This window comes from Schistocerca serialis, chromosome 8 (assembly GCF_023864345.2).
Source record: "Schistocerca serialis cubense isolate TAMUIC-IGC-003099 chromosome 8, iqSchSeri2.2, whole genome shotgun sequence".
Taxonomy (NCBI): domain Eukaryota; kingdom Metazoa; phylum Arthropoda; class Insecta; order Orthoptera; family Acrididae; genus Schistocerca; species Schistocerca serialis.
Genome location: NC_064645.1, coordinates 39,603,535 through 39,628,198, shown reverse-complemented (window position 1 = coordinate 39,628,198; position 24,664 = coordinate 39,603,535). Strand labels below are relative to the sequence as shown.

The 24,664-nt window shown below is 49.8% G+C and overlaps 3 protein-coding genes across 3 annotated transcripts in view; 2 read left to right on the top strand and 1 right to left on the bottom strand.

Moving 5' to 3' along the window:
- Positions 1 to 24,664, top strand: part of LOC126416512 (clavesin-2) — a 143,788-nt gene that overhangs the window by 72,991 nt on the left and 46,133 nt on the right. The window lies entirely within an intron of this gene.
- LOC126416562 (uncharacterized) lies at positions 6,494 to 9,081 on the top strand. Its single transcript, XM_050084307.1, has 2 exons — positions 6,494 to 6,671; positions 8,180 to 9,081. The coding sequence occupies exons 1-2, from the start codon at positions 6,494 to 6,496 to the stop codon at positions 9,079 to 9,081; spliced, it is 1,080 nt and encodes a 359-aa protein (XP_049940264.1).
- On the bottom strand, positions 18,748 to 24,485 carry LOC126416561 (putative uncharacterized protein ENSP00000383309). Its single transcript, XM_050084306.1, has 5 exons — positions 24,354 to 24,485; positions 24,210 to 24,301; positions 22,031 to 22,460; positions 21,568 to 21,801; positions 18,748 to 18,873 (listed from the first exon to the last, which is right to left on the bottom strand). Exons 1-5 carry the CDS (start codon positions 24,483 to 24,485, stop codon positions 18,748 to 18,750), a joined length of 1,014 nt encoding a protein of 337 aa, XP_049940263.1.

Genomic DNA, 24,664 nt, shown 5'->3' with positions numbered 1-24,664 from the left:
GGGTCGATATCGAAAAGGGACGGCTGGTTGCGAGCAGTTTTATGTGACGGCGGAAATGTGGATTTAGATTATGACCGAAGGAGGCAGAGTGCGTGGCCCTCGAGTCGTGCCGGCGATCCGACCTGTAGAGTTTATCTGCACCACAAGTACAGGGGACACTGCTGTACGAGCGGGTGGGTGACAGGAAGGCTGTCTTCTAGCACATCAGTCAGTCGGGTAGGACGGTGGAATACTGTGGTAGATACGGAGGAGGAACATGTTTTCCGGCGGTATGTACGCTCTCCTTAACGGGAGAGGCCTCGGGCAAATTACCGGCCTCGTCGTCGCCACTAAAGCGCCTGCAGAAGGCCGGCGCAGCTGCTCAGTATGCCGGAGGCGAGGCGCGTGGGCGGCGCGTGCCCGGCCCCCGAGCAGCTGGTGGCTGCTGGCGCCTGCGTCCTCCAGCCGGCAGCCAGGCGGGGGCAGCATAACAGCGGCGATGGAAGCAATGAGCCCTGGGAAGGTCGCTGGAGGAAGCTGGCACACACCTGCACACGCAAGTCAGCCGATTCGCGTAAATTCTGGGGAAGGGGGCGATAAGCTCTGGCGCCACATTCGGTCACGTCCACGACCCGGTTCAGATCCGGCGAGTTGGGAGACCGGCGCTTCAACTGGAACTCTCCACTTTGTCCCTCGAGCCACTCCGTCACACTCCTGGCCTTGTCACACGGTGCATTATCTTGTTGAAAAATACCACTGCCGTCGGCAAACCTGATCCGCACGAACGGGGTGTACGCGGTCTGCAACCGGTGTACGATAGTCCTCGGCCGTCGTGGTGTCTTTCACGAGTCCGCTCCTCCCACGGGTGGCCACGTGAATGTTGCCCAGAGCGTAGCGGAGCCGCCGACATCTTGACTCCGTCCTGCAGTACAGGTGTCAAGCAATTGTTCCCCCGCAAGGCGACGAATTCGCACCCTCCCATCGGCACGATGAGGAAGGTATCCGGATTCGTCAGCCTCTGCAACGCTCTGCCAGTGCGCCAAGTCCAGTGCCGATAGTCACGTGGCCGTGTCAATCGCAATTGCCGATGTCGTGGTGTTAATGTGGGCACGTGCTAGGGTCGTCGGATGCTGATGCCCATCGGTAGCAGTGCTCGGTGCACTGTGTGTTCAGATACACCATTACATTCTGATAACACAGTTCGCCGCGTGTCGTGTTTTGCCAGCCTGCGTCACCTCGGTTTCGCCACGTATTGAAGACACTCACCACAGCTCTCCTCTAACACCCGACAAGTCGTGCAGTTTCCGAAATGCTCGGTGCCGAGCCTCCGTGCCATCACCACCTGCCTTCGCTCAAACTGAGGAAGATGGCGCGCCTTCCCCATTCTGCACGCGCACAGCTCGCTCGCTCATAGCACGCACACCGTGCGCGTGTCTGGCTGGCAGCCACTCCTCGCCAGCTGAAGCTGCTGTTGCCCGGACGGCTTTATATCGACAGTGCGTGGGTGGTCATAACTTCCTGGCTGATCAGTCTCTCTGTAGGAAGACCTACCAAGTTTAACAGCTGCTCAGTTAGATACGACTTCTTGCTATATGAATATCAGATATGAGTCCCATGACGGGCAGACATATGCTTCTCTCTAGCGGAGAATTTTCCGCGATTTTTGCGACGGATTTCAAATATCCGTACCTTCCATTATCTGTGGAGTAGAAAGTGGTATCGGTTTCGAAAAAGTCTGGATTTCTTCGTAAGGAAGAATCTTCCGTGAAGCAGACGGCGGTTTACGAATACCTGCCGCCTCTCAAGCACAGTCGCGACATTCACAGCTGTCGCCGCTGTTTTCGTCTGACGGCCGGAACGGTTCAAAAGGCTCTGACCACTATGGGACTTAACATCTGAGGTCATCAGTCCCCTAGAACTTAGAACCACTTAAACCTAACTAACCTAAGGACATCACACACATCCATGCCGAGGCAGGAGTCGAACCTGCGACCGAAGCAGCAGCGCGGTTCCGGACTCAAGCGTCTAGTACCGCTCGGCTACAGCAGCCGGCCAGCCGGAACGACTCATTCCCCGACCTCCACTGGTTTGCAGGAGTAATATATTTGTGGTATACAAAAATTAGATTTCAGTATTTCTTTTTAAAGTTTACGTTAAAATTTTTTATGTACCGTAGGTTTAAGGCTACATAATTTGTTTAGTGTTTGGGAGTGGACAACGCATATTCTCCACGACCTACTGATCTAAACTAGGTCATTTTGATGCAGAAAATAAATAAATAAACCGGCTGCAACGGCACTAGCATCCTTACCAGAGAGAATGTCAGCCATAAGATTAATGTTTCTTTTTAATAATTTCCTTCTTAATTTAGGAAACAGTTTTTTACATCTGTTTTTTACATCAAGAATCGTAAATGATCCTCAAACGAATGTAAAAGGAGTCGAATCGCACTGACTAAACACATTAGCTACAAGTTTCCTTGTGTATGAGTAAATAATTTCGAATTTTCCGTATACTTGCTCGTGCCTTACTCCGCATGAAAGCAAGGATATAGAAAGACAATGTTTCCTGCATGAGAATGAGATACAGAGTTGCCCAGTTAAACTTTTCACCGCAAATATCTCTGGAACAATAATAGGAATTGAAAAACAACTTAAAGGGTATGAATGTGTGGGAGGGGCTCATAAAAGTAAATAATATGAGACATCCTGAAACGTAAGCAATTAATAGTTTCGACACTAATTCGTGCTTTTTTTAAAAATAGACATCCCGTGTTATTTCTAACGCAGTCAATTAACATGAAAACTGGCTCTGATTGCATCGCAATACATGATTTACATCCCGAGAAATAGCAAAGCGAAGTTGACATTTGAAATAAACGAAACGCGCCGCTATTGCACATCCCAAGATGCTCGTACTCGCCATGTGATTGGCGTACGCAGTTTTACTTTCACTGTTATCATGAGGGCCGAAAGTAATAATAGGGTGTCCTGCCACAAACGGTACATAACGGTTTCCCTCTTGCGTGTTTTGTTTATCTACCCACACACTACGGAACAATACCGCACGGTCAGTACACGGCGACCCGTTGCAGTACAACCCGTGATGTGTGCGGGAACTCGTCACTACGAAGCGTGCTGATCCGTGTTGACGTACGTACAGGTAAATGGCGCTGGTGTACTGCAGACTGTGTTGTAAACGTGATGTTAATTTACCCATCCGTCCTACACGTTCGTCACGGTTTTCACTAGTGAAGAAACGGCTGATATGTTATTACTTAACGGAGAACGCCAACAAAACGGCACGCGAACGGCACCAGTGTGTGCCCAGCGTTCCGCTAGAACATCGACCGACCCTCCTCCACGAACACTGATAGAAGGTCTCGCGCGACAGAACGCATGTCTGCACACAGACGGATTCGGAGCAAAAGAGTAACACATGAGGCAGCAGAAGTGCCTTTTCTGGCGGCCGCTGCAATAAACCCACATGCCAGTTCTCGTGAAATGGAGAAACTAGTGGGAATCCCTCTAACAAGCGTGCTGCCCATTCTTCACAGGCGTTAATGGTTCAAATGGCTCTGAGCACTATGAGACCTTACATCTGAGGTCATCAGGCCCCTAGAACTTAGAACTACTTAAACCTAACTAACCTAAGGACATCACACACATCCATGCCCGAGGCAGGATTCGAACCTGCGACCGTAGCGACAGGCGTTAATACCTCCCGCGCCAAGCGTCGTTACTTCGAGAGCTTCGTGGTAATGACTTTCAGATTCGCCTGGAACATTGTCTGTGGATCCTGCGAGGAAGCTAAGATTCTATGCGTACGGTACTGTTTATCGATGAAGCCACGTTTACAAACCGTGGGATCGCCATCTTACACAACATGCACTACAGATCACCGTTAACACGCATTTTGGTTTTGCCAAGTAGAACATCAACGTCAGTATAGTATCAGTGTATGGTGTGGATTTGTACTACACCACATCATTGGCCGTACTTCATTGGTGGCGGTGTTATCAGGCGACAGTACATGCCCGAGACAGGATTCGAACCTGTGGCCGTAGCAGGAGCGCGGCTCCGGAGTAAAGCGCCTACAACCGCTCGGCCACAGCGGCCGGCTCGTTTGGACAGTTCCAGAAAAATTGTACGATTTATTCAAGAGAAGAGCTTCACAAGCAATCAGTTATTCGGTTTCGCGTTGATCGATAGAGTTGTTGGGAGTCCTCCGGATGGATATCGTGCCAAATTACGTCCAGCTGGTGTGTTTGGTCGGTAGAATTGGAGGACCCTGCGCATAACGCTCCAAACATTCTCAGTTATGGAGAGATCCGGCGACCTAGCTGGCCGAGGTAGGGCTTGGCAAGGCCGGAGACGAGCACTAGCAACTCGCCGTATGCGGGTGGGCATTGTCTTGTTGAAATGTAAGGTCGGGGTGGCCTGCCACCGAGGGCAAGGAAACGGGGCGTACAACATCGTCGACGTACCGCCGTGCTGCAAGGGTGTCGCAGATGACAACCAAAGGTGTCCCGCTCTGAAGTGAAGTGGCACTCCAGACGCGCAGTCCTGGCTGGACCGTATGACGGGCGACAGTCAGCGTCTCCAGAGGCGTCTTCGGCGTCAAATCTCACTGACTGGAGTAGAAGTGTCTTCAGTGGTGAGCCCCGCTTCCAGCTGAGAGACGTGCGTGCAGGCGCCCCGGGCAGTGGTGCGCTCCCAGCCTGACAGTCACGCACTACACGGACCGACAGCCGGCAGTGGTGTCTGCGGCGCCGTTTGTTTTCGTAGTACGATCGCTCAGGCAGCCTTACAGCACAGCCGTACGTCGACGATATTGTACGACCCTCGATGACAAGCCACCTGCGTTTACATTTCAGCAAGATAACGCCCGCCCGCACACGGCGAGAGTTTCTACTGCTCGTGTTCGTGCTCGCTAAATAACTTGGCCAGCAAAGTCGCCGTTTCTCTCCCCAGTTGAGAATATCTGGAGCACTATGTACAAGGCACTCCGATTTTGCCCGTCTAACACGCCAGTCGGACACTGTTTGTGACGATACCCCCCAAAAAGACATCCAACAGCTCTGTCAGTCAATGCGAAGCCGAATAACTGATTGTATAAGGTCCAGACGTGGACTGACGCGCCATTGCTTGACTTGTGAAGCACTTTCTCTTGACTAAAGCATCCAATTTTCCTGAAACTGTACTCGTTTCCTTGCCTGTATATGTACATCACATCTATCGGTTTCCGTCACATTCGGATAATTCCTTCGTGGTGCGTCGTTTTTTATTTGTCTTAGAGTGTATTTGGTAGACTAAATAATTTACCTATTGCAGTCCATACAAGTTTGCTACTTTCCACGGTCAGTGCTTTGGCTGGAAGTGTAGCGAATGAAACTTCACGTTACGTGTAGATGTACGATATCTTTCAGCAAAAGATCGAGTGTTGCACTGTTTCATAAACTTTTGTTTCTTAAAGGAAAACGTCATTCTTCAATAAATGATTGCGGGTTAGAATAAAATCGTCAATAAACGGCTGTGTATTGTACCCTTGCATACCCAGAAGGGTCCTTTGTTATTCCCGCTATTTGCTGGACTACATATGCTCTGTTTCGTAAAAACTATGTTACAAATCAATAGAAATGACACTATTCCCACTCATCCGGTTTTGTGTTCAAAAGTGTAGTTTGTATGTATGTTGTATGGTAACTGGGGACCTAGAAACGACGGAGAGGCTCCGTCCCCGCCGCAGCCGCAGTGGTCCACAACCCCACGACGACTACCGCAGTCCACTTCACCCCTCCGCCGCCACACACCGAACCCAGGGTTATTGTGCGGTTCGGCCCCCGATAGACCCCCCCCCAGGGAACGTCTCACACCAGACGAGTTTAACCTCTATATTTGCGTGGTAGAGTAATGGTGGTGTACGCGTACGTGGAGAACTTGTTTGCGCAGCAATCGCCGACACAGTGTAGCTGAGGCGGAATAAGGGGAACCAACCCACATTCGCCGATCCAGATGGAAAACCGCCTAAAAACCATCCACAGACTGGCCGGCTCACCAGTCCTCGACACAAGTCCGCCGGGCGGATTCGCGCCGGGGACCAGACACTCCTTTCCGCTCCGGAAAGTCGTGCGTTAGACCGCACGGTGAATCGGGCGGGCTAAAGTGTAGCTTACTGTCCACTTGGAGCGCTGCTGTCGCTGTGTATAACGCCGCTTTCACACTATACGGTTTTGACCGTACGGCAAAAAGCCGTACGGCTGTAGGTGTGAAGAAATGTATGGCGCCTTTCACATTATACGGCGACGGCAAAATGCCGCTGCCGTGCCGTGCTGCAGCCGTGTCTTGCCACTACAACAGACGGTCGCCGTACGGCAAGTTCGACAACAGTGGCCTACGTGACTAAGTGCATGCTTTCACACTGGACGGTTTTGAGCCGTACGGCGTCGACTAGTTCGTTGTAGTGTCGTTTTATTCATTTGTGTTTATTCTTGTTTACTGAAAAGTGTAGAAGAATGGATGAAATTGATACTGAACTTTTGATAACCTTGGTGGAAGTAAGACCTGTTCTGTGGGACAAAACTCTAGATGCGTATAGAGATCGTATTGCTACAAAGAATGCTTGGCGGGAAGTTTGCGTAGCACTGAAGCAAGATTTTGATGAGATGGAAGACAAAGATAAAAATGCGTTTGGTAAGTATTTATTTAATATATTAATATTACATTTAATACGTTTTAAACAGTTTTTATTTAACGTTATAAATTTTATTCTAAAAGTAAATCGTTTGTTTATAAGTAAATTACTGCTACCAGTCACGTTTTTTTTGTTTTGTTTATATTTTGCACGACGCGTTTCGGGAAATAATTCCCATCCTTAAGTGCGTTTTTCTCTAAGTTTTCATCATGTGTGGTGTCTTTTTATGTGTCAGGTCTTGCATTCTGTTTTCTTTACTGTAATTTATAAGAGAAACACGCACAAGACCTCACAAATAAAAAAACACTACACATAATGAAAACTTAGAGAAAAAAACGCACTTGAAGATCGGAATTATTTCCCGAAACGCGTCGTACAAAATATAAACAAAACGATTAAAAACGTGAGTGGTAGCAGTAATTTATTTATAAAGAAAACTATTTACTATACAGTCGCAGGCTTTCACAAACAATCTACAAAAAGGAAAAGGCTTGTTAATTTATATCTTTGACATCTGCCATGACACGCTTCCAGCATTTGTCATAAAATATTTACAAAGAGTGTTCCTTATGGCGTTGGCTGTCAGTCCTCCTCTTATGTTGGCATCTTGGGCTAAGTCTTCCAAACCAGTGAAGGATGTGGTGTCTTCAATTATAAATCCATCTCTCTGACGTACAAAATTGTGTAAAACAATGCAAGCTTTAACCATTTTTACTGCAAAATCTGGATGAACATTTAAAGGTCGGTGAAACAACCGCCACTTATTGGTGAGGATGCCAAAAGCACATTCCACATACCTCCTTGCTCTGCACAAACGGTAATTAAATACACGTTTCTCAACTGTCAAGTTTGTTCCCCCAAAAGGCCGGAGCAAATGCGTGTGTAGGCCAAATGCTGCGTCTCCCACGAAGAAGTAGGGTACTTTTGGACCTTCCGTACCAGGCAGACATTGGACGTCTGGAAATTCCAGGGAATTACTTTCTATTGACTTCCATAAACTGGACCGTCTGAACACTGAAGAGTCACAGTCTTTGCCATAACTTCCTACGTCGACATAAATGAACCTGTAGTTGGAATCCGCTACAGCCATCAGAACCACAGAAAAGTATTCTTTGTAATTGAAGTACATTGATCCGCTATTAAATGGGGCAGTAAGACGGATATGTTTTCCATCCACCGCTCCTAAGCAGTGGGGGAAATTAGCAGTACGTTCAAATCCAGCCGCTATTGATTCCCATACCTCTTTGGTCGGTCTTTGTATACATTCTTCCCGCAGTGATGACCAAATTGCTGTGCATACATCATTAACCACTTTACTTGCTGTAGAAATCCCAATTCTGTACTGGAAATGTAAGTCAGTGAAGGAACAACCGCTTGCCAGATACCTGAACAAAACGAAAAAAAATCAGTGACATTTAGTTTGCAGTGGACATTTTTTGTTACAGTTTTGCTTTTTTCTATACAAAATTAAAATGTTTTCATACAGTTTTGTTTTCTTTTGATGTAGGTATAGAAGTAATACGGAGGTGGACCAATCTACGAGACTCCTTTGTGAAGTCAAACATAAAAATTCAAGCTGCGAAAAAAAGTGGCTCAGCAGCAAAGAAAATGAAAAAGTATGTATATTCTGATCAGCTGCAGTTTCTAAAAAAGCTGTATGATGCTCGAGAGACGGAGGACAGTTTTCAATCGGAACGCACCGCCAGACTGGAAGAAGATATAGAAACGCAGGGCTCCGTCGAAAATACTGAGAATGTTTCTGGGCCATTTGATACAGCACCCACACAACAAACATCCAAAAGCGAGTGCCATACAAACAGAAAACATAGAAAACCTGATGCAATCGAAATGAAAATATTACGAGCTCTGGAAGAAGACAAACCTTGCAGCAAAATGTCATTTTTACTTAGTCTGAAGCCTCATCTGGAAAAATTTGATGAACAGGATTATCTTCAGTTTCAGATGGGAGTCCTCAAAGTTATAGAAAATATATATGAAAGGAGAAATATATTGACAGCTCAACCTCCTCCATTTACCCATTACACACCTCCCATGCCCTATAATAATAGATTTCAAGCTTATTCTTATTCACCTATGGAAAATGCTGCTCCAATATCCTCTTACCATACGCATCAGATTCGTCCTCCTCCAGCTGCACCAAACCCAACTACTTTTCTCGAACAACCATTACAGACTTCTCAAGGTCGCAGTTCTTATCAACGAATTAATAAAGTGCCACCACCATACCCTTCGCCTTCCACAAGTAGCCATGAAGGCCCACCATCAACAACGCAGTTCTACAACGTTTTTGCAGAGAGCCTGTCGCCACAAAGTGACAGTACAGTCAGTCCTGCTACAAACTCTTTGGTTTCAACTGCTGATATTGATATTGACTTTTCTACTTCATAATCTGAGCGTAATAAAAATGTAAAACACAAATAAATAAGTAAATAAACAGAACTAGTTTTTATGTATTAAATTACCTTAACGTGATAGCCAGCATTTGAACAGGTTGGATGCAATTGCGGAATTGTGTGTTTTGTCGTTGTAACACATCCTTTAGTTTTCTATGTAATTCGTCAAACGAGGTAATAGACATTCGGAAATAGTTAAAGAATTTATTTCCGTCGTTCCTCAAATCTTCAAAGAGTGTATAAAATAAACCCACTTCGTCTCTTCTCTGGTTAATGGGGTGTACCCACAAAAGACGACCTTTTCTTTTGCGGCGACGATGAAGCAACCACAAAGCAACAACTCGTTTACGGTTCATCTTGATACACACATTAAGCAAACTGAATAGACACCAACAACTGGTCACGTCAAAAAGCCGTGTAATGTGAAAGCAACACAGGCACGGCTAAAACTCGTACGGCTTTTTGCCGTACGGTCAAAACCGTATAGTGTGAAAGCGGCGTAATTCAGAATAAACGGTGCAGAATAATTCCGGATAGCACAGGCACTCCAGTGTTGGCAGCCGACATGGGGCGGTTAAATACGACGCTGCAGTGCACACTTCTCTGTGTGTGTTTTTTTTTATTTTTTGTGCGCCCGCCTTCGCGCTATAAACAGCCCACCGCCGTCTGGGTAGAACACTAATTTCCGCAGCTACCGCACTAGGAGGAAAAAGGACGACGTGTTTTACTCTTTACTACAGCTGGGCTACTTCACCGACCAGCGTGACTTCGGTCTTTTAGGCGGTCTGCCACGCTCGCTGAGGCAAATGCTGCCCTAATCTCCAAATTCCTTTCGGGATATACGATACACAAACAGTTGAAACTACGATCACAGAGAACGAAGTTTACACGATTCGCATGCAGCCGTGAGTAACTGACACTTGTTGCTTCCGTGGGGAAATTGGTAGAGCGTTAGATATTCGTACCAAGGGTTCTGCTTTCAAACCCCGATGATGGTAAGTTTTTTACTGCATTATGCGTGAACGTGTCAGTGGGACAAGGTGTTTATGACACGCAAGAGGGCTGTTTGGAGTTAACGGCAGTCTTCTCTTGCTAGTCTGCTTTCGCTTCGTTTGTTTGAAAGTAGTGAACCTATGGACTACGCTTGTAGTTTCACAGAGTATACGATCAGTACACAAGGATATAACAACAATTGCTTCATACATGCAGAAGTAGTAGTAATAGTAACAATAGTAATAAACAAAATGATAAGGTCAATAATAAGAACATAACTTTAAATTAAGGAAGCGAAAGCGGACTGGGAAGACAACATTGTTAGAAACTCCGAAAAGTCCTTGTAGATGTCTGAACACGTTCCCCCACATAACAGTTTCACGCGTAAACAGTTAAAAGAAATTGTCACCAGTGGGTGTCGATAATGCTCTACCTTGTCACCCAAGCGAGATCAACAATACGATCAGTAACAGATACGCTTTTCCTGTGCTCCGTAGCTCTGGTGCTGCTTTTAATTGCCGTTTGCGTATGCTCTGTCGGACGACAGCGCACAGCACGGACTAAGTCGGTGTGTCGGTTGATAATCAACATACAACGTCTGGTACCGATCTGAGTGTCTGGCACCTGGGTGTTTGTGTCTGGGTGCAGCGGATCCAGGACTAGACGGGATTAAAGCTCAGTGAAAGAGGACGCGCGGACTTCAGGTAACTGCATAATCAGGCCACAACGTTTTCACCGTTAACGTTTGACGGAAGTCGATGTCTATGTCTGCAGAAGTTCAGCAGACAAAATTTAGTCAGTCCCTTGCAAGAACATGCCAGTTGCACTGCAGCACTGCTGGTGATGTAGAGCAGCCAAAAAACACTGGTCCGTCGCGTTGGCCTCCACCGGTGGGGCGGGTCACCTGTCTTCGTGCGTGCGTGCGTGCGTGCGCGCGTGTGCGTGTGTGTGTGTGTGTGTGTGTGTGTGTGTGTGTGTGTGTGTGTGTGTGTGTGTGCTGGTCGGCTTATGGGAGCGACGCAGTAAGACGGTAAGACGAAGAGGCGTCTGCAGAAAGCAGCTGTCGTGTTTAGACGTTTACGTGAACCCACCGTCAATTAATTTTCCTGATGTGTTTGCGTATCGCCGTGGGCTGTCCACGGTCCCTGCAGGGAACAGTGCAGTACTCGCAGCCGTGCTAACCAGCATCTCGTCACTAAATGCTTCAGACCCGACAGCTCTGCCTGTGTGAACAGTTTCCGAGCGAACCTAGTCGACGCAAGTGCACGGAACGCGCGTTTGGGTTTGGTTGGATACCTCGCGGAAGTGCGCTACTGACAGCGACCGCACGCTGGCGGACAGGACGCGCCTGCTTTGGCGCAGCGGCTCGCAGCTTCGCCTCCCGCCAAACGATCCGAGGCGGCGGCTGTGCCGGACGCCTAACGTGCCATCTAATCTGCAGTGTATGCTTTACGTCCGCGAATGATAAGAACTCACTATCGGTAAACAGTGCCAAGCTTGTCGTGAACCCAACACGGAAAGAGTGCCAATAACGATGTCCGAAAAGTCAAACTCCACACCAGGGTCGGTACACACAGAGCGGCTACGCGTGACGGGTATTTACTCGTACGTAACACTGTTTACCACTGAGCTTCCAGTGGCTGAGCGAGCGCGACACATTCGCTTCCCTTCCGCACCTCCAGTGAGGCCTTTCTCTCCTGTCTTGGAGCCGCAGTCAGAATCACCCGCTGGCGGGAATATTGAAGTGCAGACGGTCTAGTTCAGGATGGGGGTGTTTCTGAAAAGTTTTGTGAGTGTCTTCCGTGAAGTGATTGGGGTCACTCATTCAGGCCACCGTGAACGTGCAACCACGATATTTATCCCAAAATTCTCAGTAACCCAGTGCTTCCCTCTACCTGCATTTCACTCCCGTTTTCGAAGACTTAAATTCACAGCAAAAGTGTAGGACCGTTCGGAACAGAGACAGAAACGTAGCAGTGAGCACCTCTGCAGCTTGCTAGCTGTTCGGGATGTGACCACCGCCGAGTCGCTTCAAGTGGGTACGGCGTGTACGAGGAGACGTGTGCACCCTGTTCCTCGCCATTATCGGGGCCAGAGGCGGTGTGTCCTCGAGGTAACTTCCACTGTGCTCACATATATCGTGAGCCACTGTGCACACAGTCGAAGGTACTAACGGCGAAATGCTGCCATTTCCCATATGCGTACTGAGTGACGCAGACTTGACAGCTGCGTACGCCTGTGCAGTGGCTCCCTCACCTTACTCCTACGGTCCCCACGCCACATACGGTACGCGGTGCTGGCGGCGGCCCTCTACACCAGTGCAGGTGCAATCGCAAGGACAGCGTCGCCTTTCCTTTAAACCTTCGCAGTTAAGTTCCCGAGCTACCCTCTTAAGCTTCAGAATAGCTATACCGACCTTATCAAGAAGGCACGACAGCAGAAAACGGATTTAACATATAAGTTTCCCAAACGAAGGACTAACATTCGGGAATTGGTTCATGTAGCATTTACCGCGCAATTTCCTTTCACACAAGTTTTTCACGACACTTCTTCGTGTCCCTTTACCTTCCCCACTGCTCATTTCACGTGTTCATACCACTTCACAAAATTTCTTGACTTATCGCTATACACTGGGTGCTCTGCGAGAAATAGTCTATAGTAGCAGCTGCCAAAATATTAACTAAGTCGAATAAAACCTCTGTCCAATTTTTATCGTTTACAGAGTTGCTTTTAGAGGCTAAACCGAAACAAAGAGGTGAAGACAAATTGTTAAGATCAACGTTGATTTTCATAAATTACACTTCTGACTTCAGTGCCACTTACGAGCTGTCGTTAAAACATCGCCTGCAGTTCTTCTCAGCTCATCGTGGGGTTCTTTCACGAGGCCAGCACTATTAATAATCCTAACGATCAATCGGTGTCTTGTGTCAAGTTTTTCGTTATAGTCTTTACGTTTCAAACATCCCCACAAACAAAAATCTGAACGAGTTAAGTACGCAAACCCTAACGGCCAAGAAACGTGATCGTCTCTATCGATCCATCTACACGGGAATGTTGGGCTTGGCTGGTGTGTAACGTGACGACTAGAGTGTGCAGGGGCCCGTCGTTCTGCACTGTAGCGAAACGCACCGCTTGCAATAATGCTGGAAGCTCACATCCAAGAAATTCTAAATAACAGGGCACAAAGACGAAATGAACTATAACCGCCGGCCGGGGTGGCAGAGAGGTTCTAGACGCTACAGTCTGGAACCGCGCGACTGCTGCGGTCGCAGGTTCGAATCCTGCCTCGGGCATGGATGTGTGTGATTTCCTTAGGTTAGTTACGTTTAAGTAGTTCTAAGTTCTAGGGGACTGATGACCTCAGCAGTTAAGTCCCATAGTGCTCAGAGCCATTTGAACTATTTTTTGAAGTATAACCTCGCGAAATGAAAACTTATCTCTATAAACAACTCTACGGCCTATGTCTCTAAGCAATAAAAATTGGATACCTCTTATACGGAGTGCTGTATTCGAATTGCTCTATAACACCACCTCCTACAACGTTTACCGTCCCTCCTGCAAGAGCCTGTGTGTATACGAGGATGTGCTGAAAACTAATGTCTCCAGTTTTTTATGTGGATATTTCTAACGCTTTTAAAATAAGCTACGTGTTATTGACATTCAACATCTTCGTTTGTCATTTCTACATATTTTTCATCATGGTCACCCTGGTGACAAACAAATTTCTCTCAACGAGAGCAGTTTTCTGATACCGTCGCTGCAGAATGTTTGACATTGTCAACAGAACCAGACCCTCACCTCCGCTTGCACCCTTTCAAGTCCTGGAAGGTGTTCTTAAAGTTTTGCAAACAGATGAAAAGCGGATGAGGCCAAGTTGGGAATGTATGGAGGCTGATCGATGGCAGCAGAGATGCAAGGCGTCGGACTGCTGCAGATGTCGCAGGGCTGGTGTGTGGTCAGGCATTGCCACGCTGAAGGGGGTGGCGGCCGGTTGACAAACAGAGGTAACGTGGCTGCCCAACGATGGCAAGGTGATTAGGAGCGACCGTGGACGGGGGAGGGGCAGCCGGCGTCTTTTGACCGAGGGCTGCAGCGTGTGGGGGAGGCTGGCAGCAGGGCGGGGCGGTAACCGACGCTGCTCCAGCTCCAGGGCCGGGGGGGAGGGGGGGCGCCCGCCTGCCGCCCGAGACGGCAAGGGATGGAAATCTGGGCGGTCGGGGAAGTGTCTCAAAGTGGCGACCGTGATTCACAAAGTGGGTGCGCGAGGAATGGAGTGGAGTTGTGTGACAGCTGGACGTACAGTGCGTACTGGAGCGGCAGAGCAGAGTAGAGCAGAATGCTGGCTGGGCCACTGGCCACTGCCCAGGGCACCGCGTGCACTTCCTGCCGCGGGTGTGCCTCCGGTAGCGCCAGGAAGGCGAACGAGGCGGTGGGCGCGGCCCGGAGTCTGCGCGAAATCTCAATCTGTGCCGCCGGGGGGGGGGGGGGCGGGGGGGGAGGGGGGGCGGAGAAAGCGGCCGGCCGCCGGCGCTGCAGGCGCGGCGCTCTCCCTCCTTCGCGAAAGTGAAAACTTTACGGGCGGGCAGAAGGAGGCGTACACGTTTCCGACGTAGTCGCTGTCACCGCCGAGTAACAGCGCGCTGGGACTTGCAGCTTCAGAACTACTTCAGTATCGTGTAGTATAGTATAGTACAGTACAGAAGGTAAGAGAAAGAAATACGCAATGAGACGATCAGAAATTACACTTCTATTCGAAAATAATAATTGCACTAAAGGCACTGCGATTTATGACGGTCCCCTTGAGAATTCAGAAACCAGGAGATTGGTCTTAATAGGTTGTGTGATCACACGACTTGTTCCTGTTTTCTCGATTGATGTGTGTTCAGTTTTTCAAGGCCTATCCACTGTGCCAACTTATAACTAAATCTGAGGGGGGTGGGATGGGAAGGTTCCCTCGTGAGTAGAAGCACGGTTCCGCGTGTGCGCGGTTGGGTCAGTTGGTCGTGTCGCTTGACGCGCAGCGGGGCAGCTCGCGAGCTGGGCCCACAGAGCGTAGAGTATCGTTCTACGCTCTGTGGCTGGGCCAGCTGGAACTGTCCCGCGTGGAACCCGCGCGCCGGCTGCCACGGCGCGCACCCCCACCGCCTCACACGCTGCTTCGCGAGAACGCTGCGAGGGCCCCCAGATTTCCGCCTCACATGATACCACACACGGACAGTCAACACACGACGAGGAACAAAACAAAGTCTGCGCGATTCACGGACACGTGGCGCACACGGCTGCGCTGCCTCACCTTACATTGGAGGCTGTGCCTTCTGGAAGGACACCTGGCCACAGAGTTGTACAGCACAATAAACGTCGCCAAATCCTGAAAAAGCGCATCCCGTATTAGACGATGGAAAAGCTACGGTGAAGAAGAAAGGTTTGCTTTTGGTGACTACTCAACAACTGAGACACAAATGTTGTCTTCGTTAATTCTTCACCGAGCGAGGTGGCGCAGTGGTTAGCACACTGGACTCGCATTCGGGAGGACGACGGTTCAATCCTGCGTCCGGCCATCCTGATTTAGGTTTTCCGTGATTTCCCTAAATCGCTCCAGGCAAATGCCGGGATGGTACCCTTCAAAGGGATCGGCCGACTTCCTTCCCCGTCCTTCCCTAATCCTATGAGACCGATGACCTCGCTGTGTGGTCTCCTTCCCCAAAACGACCAACCAACCGTTAATTCTTCCTATAAAAGGTACCATGTACTTACGTCTCACTGACGAGTCCTGCCATGTGTATGATGTCAGCTCTTTCATAAACTTTAACCGTTTACTTGCTAGTGTTCCTGTTGCCGGCCGGAGCGGTCGGGCCGTCCTAGGAGCTACCGCTACTGTCGCACGTTCGAATCCTGCCTCGGGCATGGATGTGTGTGATGCCCTTAGGTTAGTTAGGTTTAAGTACGTTTTAGTGGATTGATGACCTCAGCACTTGCGTCCCATGGTGCTCAGAGAGATTTGAACCAGTGTTCCTCTTTCTGCTTGGAGCTCACACCATTTCTACGGAACATCGTTAATAAAAGTATGGCCATTTACTAATTCGACAAAACCATCCATTTGATTACTGTTCAAAATGGAGGAAGGTGCTTGTTATAAACGTTATGAAAAAGTAAAGAACTTTATGCAGGCAATACTCCTTTAAAATGACACGTGCGCAACGTTCCTACCCGGTGGATATAATAAACTTGGAGCTACTCACAGAGGTCCAGTATGGGCTGTAATTATCGTATCGCAGCGAAAACTTGGTAGATATGCTAAATCGTTGGTCCGGAACCGAATTCCGCTGGAAGAAAATTAGTTCCACTCTTTGGCCATCAGGTGCAAATCTAGCGCTGAACACCACTTCTTCGACGTCTCCGGTGCTCATACTGACCACACTGTATGAGCCGCAGTCAGTAATACGAGAATCAACCGTGTGCCCTTCTCACTTGTTTGGCCTTTCCTGCCCACGTCCCGTTGACAATCCATTAATCCATTACATATAGAAACATCTCTATACATCTTTCTTGCATCCACAGCGCCAGATTTGCACCTCGTTGCCAAATGTGGACAGCTTTATTTTTTTTTCAGCATTAATTCGTTCCGTATTAACGCATTAGAATATCTGCCAAGTTTCGTTGCGATGCGATAATTACAAACAGTACGGATTGGACTTCCTTTTGGGGGGGGGGGGGGGGGGAACTAAACAGCGAGGTCATAGGTCTCATCGGATTCGGGAAGGATGGGAAACAAAGTCGGCCGTGCCCTTTCAAAGGGAACCATTCTGGCATTTTCCTGCAGTGATTTAGGGAAATCGCGGAAAACCTAAATCAGGACGGCCGGACGAGGGTTTGATCCGTCGGCCTCCAATGCGGCACCCCGCTCGGTCAAACAAACAGTACGCACTGGACCTCTGTGAGTCGCTGCGCTTTTATTATATGCGTTGGGGCTCATGGGCGCACAACATCGGCTTTTATTATAACCACCAGGTACTTCAGACAGGAGCTGGCAACGTTTTAAGCTCACATCTGGCTTACGTCAGCTTACCCTGACATGAGAAAATAAACCTTCCTTAGGGTCAGCGACATGTGTGTGCGCGGCAATAATCAGTTATGCATGTGAGCCTAATGCAGCGAGAAAGGCAACTATTAGCGTTTTTATTTTATTATTTTTATCTACATTTTCTAATTACACTACACGATACTTGTATTATTTAACAGGAAGCGCGTTCATATTTGCAAGTTATCGTAACAAGTACATAAACTGCTCTTACGGTGGGTGCTGTCGCGGTCGAGACAGCAGAAGTGTTTGGTGTTTCAAACGCCACCGTATAGAAAATTTATATCGCACACACGGGACGCGGGGAAACATCATCCGATAACTCGCAATACGGACGAGAGTGTGTTAACTCGTCGTGGCGGATGGTTATTGAAGACGACTGTGAAAAAATAAGGCCACAACAGGTGCAAAAGTCGCTGTAAAACTGAATGTCGTAGTTGCGAACCCTGTCAGCAACAGAAAAACATAAGCTGGAATTACAGGGTAAGCTGCAATTCCCAAACCGCAAGTCGGTAATGCAAACGCCCGTAACAGGAAAACGTGGTGCCGAAGCCATGAAACCTGGACTCAGTGGAGCAACGGAAGCAAGTCAAAATGGTTCAAATGGCTCTGAGCACTATGGGACTTAATATCTGACGTCATCAGTCCCCTAGAACTTAGAACTACTTAAACCTAACTAACCTAAGGACATCAGACACATCCGTGCCCGAGGCAGGATTCGAACCTGCGACCGTAGCGGTCGACGCTTACGCAGCATCTGCGTGTGTGTGCAGCCAAGGATTTCTGGCGGTGTTTTCGTGTTTTTGTCTAACCTCTGTACCTTTGCATCTACTTTCATACTCCGCAAACCCGCCATCGTTATACAGCTACTGTTCCTCTTCCACTCGTAAGTGCAGCCACTATACGACTGTCTATCTGCTTCCACACAAGCCCCGATTCTTCTCGTCTTGTCTTTGCGGTCCCTAGGCAAGATCTAAGTTGGTGGCACTAGAATCGATCTCCAGTATGCCAGAAATGGCAGTTCTCTAAACTTTCTCAATAATTCCTCGCGAAAAAGACGTCTTGTTTTTTTCCAGAGATTCCCATTTGACTTCACGGCGCGTTTCCGTAATACTCGCGTGCTGATCGAACCTATGGGCAACAAATCTAGCTGCGCGTGACTGAATTGTTTCGGTATCTTCTTTTAGTTAGAGAAGGTGGAAATCCAAAACAGTCGTATAGCACTCGGTAATGGGTGGCACAAGTGTTGTGTACGCAATCTCTTTAGTGCACTGGGAAAATTATAGGAACACGTAATTCTTACACAAAAGTCGACCATTCGCGTCCTCCACTACAGTCTTTACATGCTCGTTGCATTTCACTGTCGTTTTGCAACGTTGCGCCTAGATATTTAATCGACACGATTGTATGGAGCCGCACACCACCAACGCTGAATCGGAGCATTAGTGTGTTCTCCTTGCCGGTCGCGTGGCAGGAAGTGCGAGCGCCGCTGCTGGCTCGTACATGGAGAAGGGAGGTGCTTCCGCGATGGGCGCGGCCTTCCGAGGCGTCCGTTGCTGTCGCAGGCCGGCGTCACCAGACCTCACGACACTACGCGGCGGAGGACGGCTGCGGCTGCGGCTGTGCGGCCGTCGACCTGAGGCGTGCCGTCGGACTGGCGGACCACAGTAGCAAGTGAGTTGTCGCCAATGGAGTGGACTCAGTTCCACTACTGCACTGAAGAGGCAAGCAAATTATTATACATGCGTGATATCGTGTAGGACGTCCGTAAGCGCGCAGGAGTGAAGGAACATGACGTGGCACGGACTCGACTAATCTCTGAAGTAGTGCTGGAGGCATCTGACATCATGAATTCTGCATGGATGTCCATAAATCACGAGGGGGCTGAGATCTCTTCTGAACAGCACGTTCCAAGGCATCCCAGATACGCTCAGTAACGTTCACGTCTGGGGAGTATGGTGGGCAGCGGAAATGTTTAAACTCGGAAGAGTGTTGCTAGAGCCACTCTACAGCAATTCTGGACGTGTGGGCTGTCACATTGTCCTGCTGGAATTGCCCAAGTCCGTGGGAATGCAGAATGGACACGAATGGATGCAGGTGATCAGACAGGATGGTTATGTGCGTGTCACCTGTCAGAGCCGTATCTACACGGATGAGGGGTCCCATACCACTCCAACTGCGTATCCCCCACACCATTACAGAGCCTCCGAGAGCTTCAACAGTCCCCTGCTGACATACAGGTTGTGTCCGTACCCGTACACGTCCGTCCGCTCGATACAATTTGAAAAGAGACTTGTCCGACCAGGCAACACGTTTCCAGTCATCAACAGTCCAATGTCAGTGTTGACGATGACTGCAGGCGACACAAAGCTTTAGGCCTCGCCTCTGCCCAAGGGTACACGACTGGGCCTTGAGCTCCGAAAGCACATATCGATGATGTTTCGTTGCACGGTTCGCACGCTGACACTTGTCGATGGCCCAGCATTGAAATCTGCAGCACTTTGCAGAACAGTTGCACTTCTGTCACGTCAAACGATTCTCTTCAGTGGTCGTTGGTGTCGTTCTTGCAAGATCTTTTTCCGGCCGGAGCGATGTGGGAGATTTGATTTTTTACCGGATTCCCGATATCCACGGTTCGCTCGTGAAACGATCGTACGGCAAAACCCTCGCTTCGCCGCTGCCCCGGTGTTGCTGTCTCTCATCGCTGCCTCGGTGTTGCTGTCTCTCATCGCTCGTGCTCCGACTATAACACCGCGTTCAGACCGACTTAAGTCTTGATAACATGCCACTGTAGCGCCAGTAACCGATCTAAAACCTGCGCCGGACACTTCTTGTCTTATATAGCCGTTGCCGACCAGGGTCGTAACCTGCCTGTTTACATGTCTCTGTACACTACTGGCCATTAAAATTGCTACACCTCGAAGATGACGTGCTACAGACGCGAAATTTAACCGACAGGAAGGAGATGCTGTGATATGCAAATGATTAGCTTTTCAGAGCATTGACACTAGGTTGGCGCCGGTGGCGACACCTACAACGTGCTGACATGAGGAAAGTTTCCAACCGATTTCTCATACACAAACAGCAGTTGACCGGCGTTGCCTGGTGTAACATTGTTGTGATGCCTCGTGTAAGGAGGAGAAATGCGTACATCACGTTTTGGATTTTGATAAAGGTCGGATCGTAAGTTATCGCGATTGCGGTTTATCCCATCGCGACATTGCTGCTCGTGTTGGCCGAGATGCAATGACTGTTAGCAGAATATAGAATCCGTGGGTTCATGAGGGTAATACGGAACACCGTGCTGGATCTCAACGGCCTCGTATCACCAGCAGTCGAGATGACAGGCGTCTTATCCGCACGGCTGTAACGGATCGTGCAGCCACGTCTCGATCCCTGAGTCAACAGCTGGGGACATTTGCAAGACAACAACCATCTGCACGAACAATACGACGAGGTTTGCAGCAGTATGGACTATCAGCTCGGAGACCATGGTTGCGGTTACCCTTGATGCTGCGTCACAGACAGGAGCGGCTGCGATGGTGTACTCCACGACGAACCTGGGTGCACGAATGGCAAAACGTGATTTCTTCGGATGAATCCAGTTTTTGTTTACAGCATCATCATGGTCGCATCCGTGTTTGGCGACATCGCGGTGAACGCACATTGGAAGCGTGTATTCGTCATCGGCACATTGGCGTATCACCCGGCGTGAAGTTATGGGGTCCCATTGATTACACGTCTCGGTCACCTCTTCTTCGCATTGACGGCACTTTGAACAGTGGACGTTACATTTCAGATGTGTTACGACCCGTGACTCTACCCTTCATTCGATCCCTGCGAAACCCTACATTTCAGCAGGATAATGCACGACCGCATGTTGCAGGTCCTGTACGGGCCTTTCTGGATACAGAAAATGTTCGCCTGCTGCCCTGGCGAGCACATTCTCCAGATCTCTCACCAATTGAAAATGTCTGGTCAATGGTGGCCGAGCAACTGGCTCGTCACAATACGCCAGTTACTACTGTTGATGAACAGTGGTATCGTGTTGAAGCTGCATGGGCAGCTGTACCTGTACACGCCATCCAAGCTCCAAGCTCTGTTTGACTCAATGCTCAGGCGTATCAAGGCAGTTATTACGGCCAGAGGTGGTTGTTCTGGGTACTGCTTTCTCAGGATCTATGCACTCACATTGCGTGAAAATGTAATCGGATGTCAGTTCTAGTATAATATATTTGTCCAATGAATACCCGTTTATGATCTGGATTTCTTGTTGGTGTAGCAATTTTAATGGCCAGTAGTGTATTTGAATACGCGTGCCTGTACGAGTTTCTATTTACATTGTCGCTGCGCAAGCAAAGGGGGTCAGCGGTTCGTGAGGTTTATCGTTTTTAGCAGAAGTAAACCGACGAGGTTGTGACGACTCGGCGACTGGGGAGTGCGCGGCCGCGCTGCCTGCCAGCCGGGGCGGCTCGCTCCTTCGCCCTCCAGCACAGGCCGCGGGTGGGCGCACGCGGCCGGTTGGAGCTGGACGCTGGAGCTGGACCGCAGCCCGAGCAGTGCGAGGTGAGACGGCCGCCAGCACGAGCCCGAGTCGGACGGCCCAGTCGCACTGCTGCGGGAGGCGCGACGCGTGCTGGGCGGCTTCCAGCAAACGAGCGGTTTGAAACAGCCGTCACCCCTCCGCCAGCGTCGGCTCTCTCTCGTCACGCGTGAAAATAACGGTAACGAGGGTTCGACGCCATGTCCACGGCAAGTTGTGTAGAGGGGAAGCACAAAGGAGGATCGGGAGAGGAAATCGGCCGTGACCTCCCGGAGGAAGCATCCCGGCGTATGCGTTAAGCGGTTTAGGGATACCGCAGAAGATCCGTACCTGGGCGGCCCCGTGCCCGAGCGGCTGCGGCGACAGCCGCCCCGGTCCTCGGCTGTGGCCCGCCGCAGCCCGGCAGTGGCCACGTGCCGGGGTCCGGGAGGAGTCTGGCCGACCGGACTGCCGCTGCCTCGAGGCTGCGGACGGGGTGGTCGCCAGAGGCCGCAGCGGCCTGCACTGACCCGCCCCGCGGAGAGCGGCGCAGGTGACACGCCCCTGCAAAATCTTGCCCGCCCCCCTTATCCATCGACAGTTCGCGGTTCCCGACGCGAGCATTCGGCGGCGGCTGGCGGCGTGCTGGGGAGTGCTGCGGGCTCGCAGCTTTGCTCTCCACACTGGTGGGCCCGTGTTCTCAGGCGGGCGCGACGGCCGCGTTGCATTTTTCCGTTCACTGTCGTCTTTTATCCTCGACGCGATGAGAGGGGGGCCTGAGCTGCCGAGGGTAACGCAACTGCTCTTCACCAACAAGGATTTAAAAATATGTAGTCATTTAAAAAGATCCGTTGAAATTTATTGACATACATAAATCGTGTAAGTTAAAATAGTGACGAGTTTCTCGAATTCATGAAAAAGCCTTTTTTATGGTCACATAAAATGAAACTGATGTCGCCCACAGATGTGGTAATGTTGGTGTACGAATTTAACACGGTCTGAGAACAAGAATCAGTGGGAACTAAGATTTGTTGCTTTTAAGGAATAAGGGAGCAGCAGGAGTTGATGACATTTCCGGGAGAGTCGTTCAAAAAGATGTGTGGCCGAAATCGTGCGGATGAGGAGACAAACGTAGCTGCTGGAGAGAGCCGCGACATGAGGATGAAGGGGTGTATTCTGTTCCCTCTACAAGGTTGCCCTGACCGCATGGTGCATATTATTTTCAGATAGCGCGAGGTGGCTACAGTTGCCTTGTGCCAGCATGTTGATCGTGTGAGGGGGATGTTCTAGCACAGTAGGAGCGCTAGTAGCGACGGATTAAACGATTCGGTAGGTGGTGTCAGGTTTGCTGTAGGTAAAGGAGATGGGTGAAAATAAGTTCGCACAGTAAAAAAATGGTTCAAATGGCTCTGAGCACTATGGGACGTAACATCTGTGGTCATCAGTCCCCTAGAACTTAGAACTACTTAAACCTAACTAACCTCAGGACGTCACACACATCCATGCCCGAGGCAGGATTCGAACCTGCGACCGTAGCGGTCACGCGGTTGCAGACTGTAGCGCCTAGAACCCCTCGGCCACACCGGCTGGCGTTCGCACAGTATTCGACGGGAGAACAGTCGCTAGCTACAGCAGGAGACGCGAAGCCTTTGCCGTTCCACAGTTTGCAGGAGTGATAGAATTAGGTGGGGCGAAAATCAGAAGGAAAAAAGGAAGATTTGGTTTAACGTCCCCTCGACATCGAGGTCATTAGAGACCGACCACAAGCTCGGACTGTGTCAAGGGCAGGGAAGGAAATCGGCAGTGCTCTTTCGAAGCAAGCATCCAGGCATTTGCCTGCGCCAATTTAGAGAAATCACGATAACCTAAACTTGCATGGCCGGACAACGGTTTGAACCGTCGTCCTCGCGAATGCGATTCCAGTCTGCTTACCACTGCGCCACCTTGCTCGGTAAAAAAAAAAAAAAAATCCAGATACCACTGGTGTAAGAGAGAACATGCCCGATGAAAGGTACGGCATGTGTGCAACTACCTCGCTCGTGCACCTAGTAGTGTGACTAGTTTTTTAGACTCGTGCAGGACCGCTTTAAAGCACGAGTGACACAAGCCACCGCTCCGGGCGCCGAGTTGCCAGAGGCGCCACAGACTGTAGCATTTCTATACTGGACGTATCACTACAGCGGCCGCTCGTGGCGCCAAGCTGAAGGCGGCACACAACTGCAACATTTTCAGACTGCGCATATCTCAATTACTAGGGAAAACTCCCGTGAAAGTGTAGGAAATAATAGGGAATGGGAAGGGAGGCCGACAAAATTGACAAGTTGATTGTGTGGAAAAAAATGTTTGCAAATCGGTCCTGGAATAGCGACAGCTTCCTTTGAATGCTTACGGCGTTTACATGTTTGACAAAAATACCTTTAATTACGTACCGACCATAAAACTGTCAGCGAACTGTATGATACAGTCGTGAATGAGGAACGCAGCACTCTCACAGCCTGGAAATTGTGACCGCACAAAGAGCACCACTCACTGTCTTCGCAGCAGTGTGGCGGGGATGACGCTCTTGTAACACGTGGTGGTGGTGGGCAGGTTCTCTGGTCCTTCCTGTGGGTCGGTTATCAGCTAGCAAGCCACGGACATTTAGTTCCCCGCTTTCTCAGACTGTGGGCCAGACCAGGGAGTCGACGATTTCGCGACTGCCGGACGCGTGCGGTGCAGACTGTAGGCTGCAGAGGCCGCGTGCAGAGCCGGCACGGGACGGCAGGTGGACGTGCGGAGCACTTGCAGACAGAGGTCGTGGGGTCATCGTGGGCCGGCACTCCCTCACTCACCGCTGGTCTGCCTGTCACAGCGGACGCCCTCGGCTTTGCGTGAACGGAGACGGTAGACTGCCATGGGGAAGCGACCGTTACGAGGAACAACTCCCACCGCCCCCTCACAGGGCTGTCAGCTCACACCCGTGACTCGTCCTTCTGCAAAACCAGT